This window comes from Lolium rigidum, chromosome 2 (assembly GCF_022539505.1).
Source record: "Lolium rigidum isolate FL_2022 chromosome 2, APGP_CSIRO_Lrig_0.1, whole genome shotgun sequence".
NCBI lineage: Eukaryota > Viridiplantae > Streptophyta > Magnoliopsida > Poales > Poaceae > Lolium > Lolium rigidum.
Window position 1 is genome coordinate 123,306,616 of NC_061509.1, and position 9,610 is coordinate 123,316,225.

General features: G+C 45.6%; 1 protein-coding gene across 1 annotated transcript; it reads left to right on the forward strand.

Annotated features, from left to right (window-relative positions):
* The first annotated feature begins 3,648 nt into the window (after positions 1-3,648).
* LOC124692304 (cytochrome b-c1 complex subunit Rieske, mitochondrial-like) lies at positions 3,649-6,682 on the forward strand. Its single transcript, XM_047225643.1, has 2 exons — positions 3,649-3,921; positions 5,754-6,682. Exons 1-2 carry the CDS (start codon positions 3,753-3,755, stop codon positions 6,395-6,397), a joined length of 813 nt encoding a protein of 270 aa, XP_047081599.1. The 5' UTR covers positions 3,649-3,752; the 3' UTR covers positions 6,398-6,682.
* Positions 6,683-9,610: the final 2,928 nt, after the last annotated feature.

Below are 9,610 nucleotides of genomic sequence, written 5' to 3' on the forward strand. Positions count from 1 at the left end.
TAGGCCCTCCCTAGCTATTGGGCGTAAATCTATGACCTAGGCCCGGCCCACGGTGAAACTGCATGGAGCCACCATGTGTGGTCTTGGTAATTAATGAAATCCCTATTGACTAATATTTGCATTGAATTATATTTGTAGGATTTGTCCATAGGCAATGCTTGAACCATATGTTGGCTTCAAGGTTGCAAGAAGAAGAAAATGAAGAAGATCAAGTGACAAGTATGTCTTGAAGAAGAATTTGGAGTGAGCTCTCACGTGTATCTTCAAGACATCAACACTATGAAGAAACAAGAAATGTAGTGCAAGTTTAAGATGAGCAATTTTGAAGATATCATATGCTTGAATCTTGCCATCCATATGGTTATATTGGATATGCGAAGATGTGCTGAGGTAGTATAGGTCGTGATTGGTTGCCTGGGAATGTGTAGGGAGGCTCCAAAACAACGCACATTTTTAGCCCAGTGGAGCTTGGCCCGTTCGAACCGAGGCAAAAGAATTGTGTTGTTGGTTTGTTTAGTTGCTCGCACTGTATGTGGTGGGCCAAGAAAGGAAGTTGGGGTGTGTGTTTAGTTGTGGCCGCGTCCTGCATGCCATGTGAGGGCCCAAAAGCCCGACACTAAAATCAAGGAGAATCTCCACATATTTTCTTCCCGAATGGGCCTGCTCCCGGAGAAACAGCTGATTCGGCCATAGGTGTGGAGTTTAGCCGAGAGGCCTTTAAGATGCTTTGAGGTTCGTGTCGGCCCATGCTTTTTGACATCCATTGCTCGTTTGCCCATGAAAAATGAATCTTTCTCACCCCATAGTCCCTACCTACCACCGTGTGAGCTACCAAACGCGTCCATATCAGCCATACGAGTGCACCTGGTTCACTGATTGGGCGGGGTGCACGCAACCAAAAACACACATTGTGTTGTCCCATATGTCACCGTGTCGGACTGCCAGAGGGGAGCACTTATATATCTCTCTAGTGCGTGCGGGATAATCGAACGCACACAGAGCTCCCTAGGTATGTTCCCTGGTGGGCTGGCTGAGTAAAAGACTTTTCTCTAGATTTCTCTTTTTCTCTTTTTATTTGACTATTTTTCATATTTGAAAAACTCCAGGGTTTTAGCAAAATTTGTTCATATTTGAAAAATATTCAAACTAAATTTTTTTAAAAAATATTCAAAGAAAGTTTTTTTAAAAAGGTAAAAAATCATTCAAAAAATGTGTTCAAAAAATTAGAAAATTACAATAAATTTGTTCATATATAAAAATGTTCATATTTCAGAAATGTTCAAAATTTTAAAAATGTTATAAAATCCAATCTAAAAAGAAGAAATAGAAAAATAAAATAAAAATAGGAAAACGAAGCAAACTAGAAAATACCGAGTCAACCGAAAAAGGGAAAAGAACCACCTAGAACCTTCTACCACGTTCCCAAAACCGGAAGAAATTGGTGCTAATGGGTCGCGAGTCCATGCCCTAATGGTGCTCCGGCGATGGCGTCAGACAATCTTGCTGAGTGTTTTTGTGGAAGCGGTTGGGAAACCCCAAGAGGAAGGTGTGATGAGCACAACAACAAATTTTCGCTCAGTACGAAGCCAAGGTTTAATCAATCAGTAGGAGAAAAGAGTGACTTCTGAAGGTGTTGCTAGCTGACTAGTGGCAAGACGCACTACCGACGTCAGCAACAACGTGGAAGCTGCACACAACACAAGCAAAATACTTTGCCCCAACTTACAGTGAGGTTTTCAATCTCACCGGTTTGCTGAACACAAAGGATTAGACGTATCGAGTGGAAAGAGATGTTTGCAGTAATTAAAGAGAATAAGAATTGCAGTAAGTAAACAGAACAAGATGATTGTATCAGTGTAAAGGAAACAGACCGGGATTCACAGTTCACTAGAGGTGTCTCTCCATAAAGATAAATAGCATGTTGGATGAACAAATTACAACTGGGCAATTGATAGAATATCGACCATACATGACAAGATGATTAGTATGAGATTTGATTGGGCATTACAACATAATACATAGACCGTAATCCAACTGCGTCTATGACTAATAATCCACCTTCCGGTTATTGTCCGGACCCCTTTCAGTAATAATTTGCAAGAAACATATTATCGCATTAAGCAATGTGGATGCGGGCATGGCGATGTAGATGCCTTCGGCGATGATTTTCCCCTCCGACAGGGTGCCGAGAAGAGCTTCAGAACCCCCCGAGATGGGTTCTGCGATGGCGGCCGTGACATAACTTTTCGTGGATGGAGGCTCGGGTGTCCAGGGTTTTCCCGAGAAGATGTATAAGTAGGCGGAGGATTTAGGTCGGTGGGGTGCCTGGGGGGCCCACACCACCCCTAGGTGAGGGCCACACCCAGGCCGCGCCATGGGGTGGTCTGGCCGCCCTGTGGCGCCTCTTCGACCCCCCCTCTGGACTCTGTCTTCGTTTCGGGAAAATATTGACTTCGGCTTTTGTTTCGTCCAATTCCAAGAATATTTCATGTACAACTTTTCTGAAAAATACAAAAACAACAGAAAACAGGGAACCGACACTGTGTCATCTTGTTAATAGGTTAGTGCCGGAAATCATGTAAAAGTGCAATGAAGTGTAAGCAAAACATATACGAATTGATGTAAAACAAGCATGGAGCATCAAATATTATAGATACGTTTGGGACGTATCATGCCCATGTCGTCCCATTAGCAGGCGGGGCGTATTCCCTCCCGCTAAGGACATATCCATTTGGGGGCCTTTAGGCCCCCCCGCAATGGCTGGGGGTACCGTCGCAAAATTCCGCGTCCAGCTGGCCCCCGCAGTTTCATTTTGGCGCCGATGGGGCCCAACAACTGATGCGGCACCCCAAGCCGAACCCAACCTAGGGGGGGGGGGGCTAGTGGGGGTGTCGGATGGACGCAAGTTGGCGGGAAGAAATCACGCGAATCGGCCGATCATCATGGGCCAGTGGAGTCAGCGGCTGCGAACTGGTCATCTTCATCGTTGCCTTCCGCACCGCGTCAATGTCCTTCGCATCTGCTCGCCTTCAGATGAAGGTGGGAGGACCCGGAAGAGTTCCGGGCTAGCGAATCGCCGAGCGGGCCTCGTTCGAGGAGACGAACGAGTTCCTCGAGAAGAGGTCGACATCGGACCACCATCGTGAGGAGTCCAAGTGCGCACACCGCCTCAATTTGTTCATCGACCTGGAGGACGACGGCGACACTTGCCTGTCGAGGAGGAATCCGATGACGACGAGGAGGAGGACTACGCGGCTGCGATGTACCAGCACCTAGGCCTCGGCCGTGGCCGCCATTAGATTTAGTTTTTCTTAAAGAAAATTATGGCCGAACTATGTATGCAATCGCCGAACGATATATTATTATTTTTTAATCAAATTCAAAATTTGATTTTTTTATTGGGGTCACGGCTAGGAGTTAAATGACCCTTTTTTTGGGCCCAAAATCCGACTGGGCTGGACGCTGCATGGTAGACACGAGTGGAATGCTCCAACGGGCCATAAATAGGGTTTACCCTGCCGGAGAAGGGAGGGAAACGGAAGCAGTAATGGGCCGCCGAATCCAGGTAAAGGCCACCATGTTGTAGGCCTAGTTCCGTACGCCACTTCCTCTCTTTTCTCTCTCCTCCTTGTGTTGTGTCGTCGTCTCTTGGCTGGAATCGATCTCGCCCTCTCCACCAAACCCGACCACCCGATCCCCCGGAGAGCCGGAGAGGAGACGACCAAGGCCAGGCGGCGTCGCCTACCGTCACCATGCTCAGGGTCGCAGGCCGACGCATCTCCTCCCACCTCGCATGGCGCCCCGCCGCGGCCGCCTCCACCGGCAGGAGCCCCCTCGCCGGCGGCCTCCTCGGCGATGACTCCTCCCGCGACCAAAAGCCGTGCTTCGCCGTCCAATCCCCCTTCTGTGCCGCCGCCAGAGGTATACTTCCGTCTTCTCCCCTCCCTCTTTCCGTCCATTTCTCCATCCGATCTAGGTAGATTCGATTCGGGTCGTGGGGATCCCACCCCTCTTCCTAGGGTTCTCGATGGCTTTCTACTGGCCGATATCTCATCTCGCGAGGCGGATTCTTTACATGTTCCAGGCCATCATTCATCTTTCTCTGACTACTTCATGCGCGATTACCTTATGTGGCCCTGAATTAGAATCTACTTCTTGCGGCGGGGTTGGATATTAAGCTTCTTACTATTTAGATTATTCAAGTTATGCTTTGGATTATTGTGGTGTCTTGTTGGCGTGCCAACAAGTTCTCATCTCTTCTTTGTGATGGCTGATGTCCGGATCGATCTAATTGGATTGATACAGCTATTTTTTTGTGTCAATTTCTTTCTGATATCATTAAATTCTTCTCTGATATGAAATCCCGTCAGTTCTCTGGACCTTCTGTGTCCATTTTGACGGAAGTTTCTTCTTCTTAAAGTTATTCGCTGGTATAAAATTCTGTCAGTTCTCTGGATGCCTTATGCCCATTTTGACAGAAATTTCTTCTTTTCATCATTGCTGTGGAAAATTCAATAGCATGGCTTTTTAATTCTCAAGTATAAAAATAAATCTTGGAAGTGGTAGGATTGGTATGTGGTAACATGTGCCTGAAATTCGTGAAAAAATTCTTTGCAGTAACACTGCTCAAGCAAAGTTAATTTAAATGTGGCTCGTTGTCGCCAGTTGATAATTTCAACCGACTCTTATATTAATATAAATGTTACAAGTGCTACCGCCAGCAAGGACCTTTTGGATGTCTCTATACTACCGTTCTCTGCATACATATCTTATATGAACATTGTTTTCAAATTTCCTTCTGGCCACATACATCATATTAGTGTGACCGTTCTAGGTATTCTTGTTCTCTCTCTACTTCCCCACTAGAAAGTTAGTGTATGATTTATGTTTTTGGATGTTTGTTTGGTCAACTCTATTTTTTTTTGTGCTGGATGTTTCTCTTCTGAAACCACTGTGTTCTTTTCATGTTATGAAATTGATAATTTATAGCCAGAATATATTGTCTACTGATTCTGTCTTTGGTATCAAGTAAGACAGTTCTCTTTACTGATGGCATGTTTTCATCTTAATTTCTTTCTTATTGCGAACGAACTCCTTAATTGCTGCTGTCTGAATTATTGGATAGGATGCAACCTCTTTAAGTCTGACCATTTATTAGAATAATGTTTTTGTAATATGTAGTTAGCTTGCTGTAAAACTTCTGCCAATACCTTTTTCCAACCATTTCTGAAATGTTTCACAAATGACAAAATACAGTGTCATATTCTCTGTTATTATAAGTAACAATGTTTATTTTACTATGTATGTTGCTGTTGAAGTCTAGTGAGCTGCAGCAGTGTTTGGATGTATTACATTAGCTTATTATTTAAAACCTGGGTAGGAGGACATTTAATCATTTAGTGTTATTTCTTGTTCGCAATGCTCCAGATCAGAACGAATGCAGTTGTACACGACATATAGTGAATAGGAGATGTCATACAATGAACAGTTGCCATCATAATGTTGGATTAATCATGTAAAAACAGGTGCTTGTAATTCAGTGATCTTTTTTGAGAATTCTGAAATGCAACTTCCATTTTATTTATGTTGGTTGACATGGATATTTCATGCGGCCTGGTCCAGTCTTGCCTGTACTTCTTTCTAACGTAACAAGTTAGTTTTACAGAGACATAATAAATGCTATTGCTATTCTTATATTGGGTTCTTGTTTATTTTATATTTCAAATAAGTCACCTATTTGCTTTCTTGTACAGGCTTTTCGGCTGAAACTCTTGTTCCAAGGAACCAGGATGTAGGCTTGGCTGAGGTCCCTGCAACTACGGCAGCTCTGAAGAATCCCAGTGCAAAAATTGTCTATGATGAGTATAACCATCAGAGGTACCCGCCTGGTGACCCCAGCAAGCGCGCCTTTGCCTACTTTGTGTTGAGTGGTGGGAGATTTGTCTACGCATCCTTGTTACGTCTGCTCGTCTTAAAGTTCGTCCTGAGTATGTCAGCAAGTAAGGATGTGCTTGCCCTCGCTTCCCTTGAGGTTGACCTGTCAAGTATTGAGCCTGGTACCACTGTGACTGTGAAGTGGCGGGGCAAGCCAGTTTTCATCAGGCGCAGGACAGAAGATGATGTGAAGCTGGCCAACAGTGTTGATGTTGCATCTCTACGTGACCCACAGGAGGATGCAGTGCGTGTCAAGAACCCTGAGTGGCTTGTTGTCATTGGTGTCTGCACTCACTTGGGCTGCATTCCCCTTCCCAACTCTGGGGATTTCGGTGGCTGGTTCTGCCCATGCCATGGCTCACACTACGACATCTCAGGTAGAATCAGGAAGGGCCCAGCACCCTACAACCTGGAGGTCCCCACCTACAGTTTCTTGGAGGATAACAAAATGCTTATCGGCTAAGATCACTGACCATAGGATTAATCTTATGGTGCTGTGCTGCCATTTTGTGTTGGTTTGACAATTCACCTTTTTGTTGCTCTGAGTATACCTTTGATGGGCTGTTATCTATCTGAGTGCAATGCTCTTACTAGCACCCGATAGTAAAGAATAATCTGCTGCTACTTTGGTACTGTTAATTAATTTCCAAAAATGTCTCTGTTTTCAGAGCTCAGTAGGAACGATCATATTGTAATATCTTAGCTGCCACTTTGAAGGTTATGTATGTTTTCAGTCAACTTTTTGTCAGTTTCCACATGTGATTTGCTGTTATTGATCTGTATGAATGTGAGATTAACTAGATGAATGATGAATTTCCTGAACATTCTTATTACGTGCTGATGCTGCTGTTGATTGGGGTGGATATGTGGTTGCTGGGTGATGTGGCCGTCAACTCTTTATAGCCTTCTGTGAGTTCATGTGGTTGCTGGGTCATGTGGCCGTCAACTCTTTATAGCCTTCTGTGAGTTCATGGATTGCCTGGCGCTTAGGTGTAAAGTACGTTAATTCATATAAGGGTGGCTGGATGAGGCATATACTTCCCAGTTTTTTCGATGCAGCATATGGAGTACTTCATTGATCTGAAATACTAAGCTGCATGCCATTGTGCTGTTGGCCTGAACTATAGGATCTCAAGTCCTCGCTGTTTTTTCCCTTTCAAACCACGAACCATAACGGGATCGGTACCAAGATGTAAATAAAACTGGGGTACCAAGATGTAAGTAAAACTGGACTAGTTACCAGTCTCGTCTCACGCACATGGAGGTGGGCATGGGACACACATGGAGGTGGGCATGGGTCCGCTACGACATTCACAACCAGCGGGGAGATGGACACACGGTCCGGTTCTCTCTCAATGTGATGACCGTCCTATGATTGGGACAATCAACACGCAAACAGCAAGCAACTTGGGATGGGAAAGTAGAATTAGGGGTGAGATGACGAACAGGAGGTGAGAGACAGACGAAATTGGGATTGAGGAAACAGAGTTTCAGTTTTACAACGCATGTTTTGCTCACGGCTGGTGTGTCTCTTTTAACCACAAACCCACGCTTACAACTGGGACACCCTGGCCCACAACTTAGCTAATGCACTCACACAAGATAGCCTTTAGTCACTGATGGGTGGTCCTCCTTTGCTCTCTGGTCCCACTTCGACGCTTGCGCGGAGTAGAGACTCGTTGTCCACCGGAAGGGTAGGGGCAGGTGTGACACTTGCCCCCTCTTGAGCACGATCCTCCTCCCAAAGAGATGCACTAGGAAAGCGTCGGCGAAGCACATGATAGTCCTCCCAAGTTGCTTGTTCCTCAGGTAGGCCACGCCACTTCACCAGAATTTGCACTCCTGCTGCATTTCCGACACGAACCATGCGACGCTGAATAATGGCTTCAGGAAGACTTGCAGAAATCCTCAAGTCTGGAGTGTTTGGTAGCTCGCTGAAGACTGGAGTATACTTTGCAATGAATGGTTTCAGTTGAGAAACATGAAACACCGGGTGCACTTGAGCTGCATCAGGAAGTTGAAGTTTGTAGGCCACAGCACCAATTCGTTCCAGGACAGTGAAAGGACCGAAATATTTGTAAGATAACTTGTGGCAAGGACGGTTCACCACCGAGTGTTGGGCATATGGCTGTAACTTCAGGAGAACCTGATCACCCACCATATATTGACGATTTGTCCTGTTTTTGTCAGCTTGAGACTTCATGCGGTGTTGAGCATGCATCAGATGTTCCCGAAGCAATTCAATCTGAGTTTGATAATCCAGAATTGTTTTGGAAGCAGCTGAATCATCCGCGACAGTGATATTCGGCATAGCACCAAAGTTAGGCTCAGTACGATATAGTGCTTTGTATGGTGAACAATCAATAGATGTATGATGTCTTGTGTTATACCAGAATTCGGCCATAGGTAACCATCGACGCCAAGTCTTTGGCTCGTCTTGCACTGCACACCTCAGATATTGCTCCAGACATTGGTTGACCCTCTCAGTCTGACCATCTGTCTGCGGGTGATAGGATGTGCTATAGTGAAGTTTAGTTCCCACAGCATTGATCAGACTCCTCCAAAAAGCACTTGTGAAGACACGGTCACTGATACGTCTCCGACGTATCGATAATTTCTTATGTTCTATGCCATATTATTGATGATACCTACATGTTTTATGCACACTTTATGTCATATTCGTGCATTTTCTGGAACTAACCTATTAACAAGATGCCGAAGTGCCGGTTCTCGTTTTCTGCTGTTTTTGGTTTCAGAAATCCTTGTAACGAAATATTCTCGGAATTGGACGAAACGAAGACCCGGGTTCCTATTTTCACCGGAAGCATCCAGAACACCGGGAAGGACCGGAGGGGGGCACCGGGCCCCCGGACCATAGGCCGGCGCGGCCCGGGCCCCGGCCGCGCCGCCATATGGTGTGGCCACCCCTTCGACCCTCCTGCGCCGCCTCTTCGCCTACATAAAGCCTCCGTCGCGAAAACCCTGACGCGAAGAACCACGATACGGAAAACCTTCCAGAGCCGCCGCCATCGCGAAGCCAAGATCTGGGGGACAGGAGTCTCTGTTCCGGCACCCTGCCGGAGCGGGGAAGTGCCCCGGAAGGCTTCTCCATCGACACCGCTGCCATCTCCACCGCCATCTTCATCACCGCTGCTGCTCCCATGAGGAGGGAGTAGTTCTCCATCGAGGCTCGGGGCTGTACCGGTAGCTATGTGGTTCATCTCTCTCCTATGTGCTTCAATACAATAATCTCATGAGCTGCCTTACATGATTGAGATTCATATGATGATGCTTGTAATCTAGATGTCATTATGCTAGTCAAGTGAGTTTTACCTATGTGATCTCCGGAGACTCCTTGTCCCACGTGTGTAAAGGTGACGAGTGTGTGCACCGTGTGGGTCTCTTAGGCTATATTTCACAGAATACTTATTCACTGTTGAATGGCATAGTGAGGTGCTTATTTATATCTCTTTATGATTGCAATGTGTTTGTATCACAATTTATCTATGTGCTACTCTAGCAATGTTATTAAAGTAGTTTTATTCCTCCTGCACGTGTGCAAAGGTGACGAGTGTGTGCACCGTGTTAGTACTTGGTTTATGCTATGATCATGATCTCTTGTAGATTGCGAAGTTAACTATTGCTATGATAATATTGATGTGATCTATTCCTCCTA

Bases quoted from the DNA above. Each gene is read 5' to 3' on its own strand.
- LOC124692304 (XM_047225643.1), top strand. From the start codon at position 3,753: ATGCTCAGGGTCGCAGGCCGACGCATCTCCTCCCACCTCGCATGGCGC. The intron at 3,922-5,753 runs GTATACTTCCGT...TTTCTTGTACAG, and splicing joins CTTCTGTGCCGCCGCCAGAG to GCTTTTCGGCTGAAACTCTT.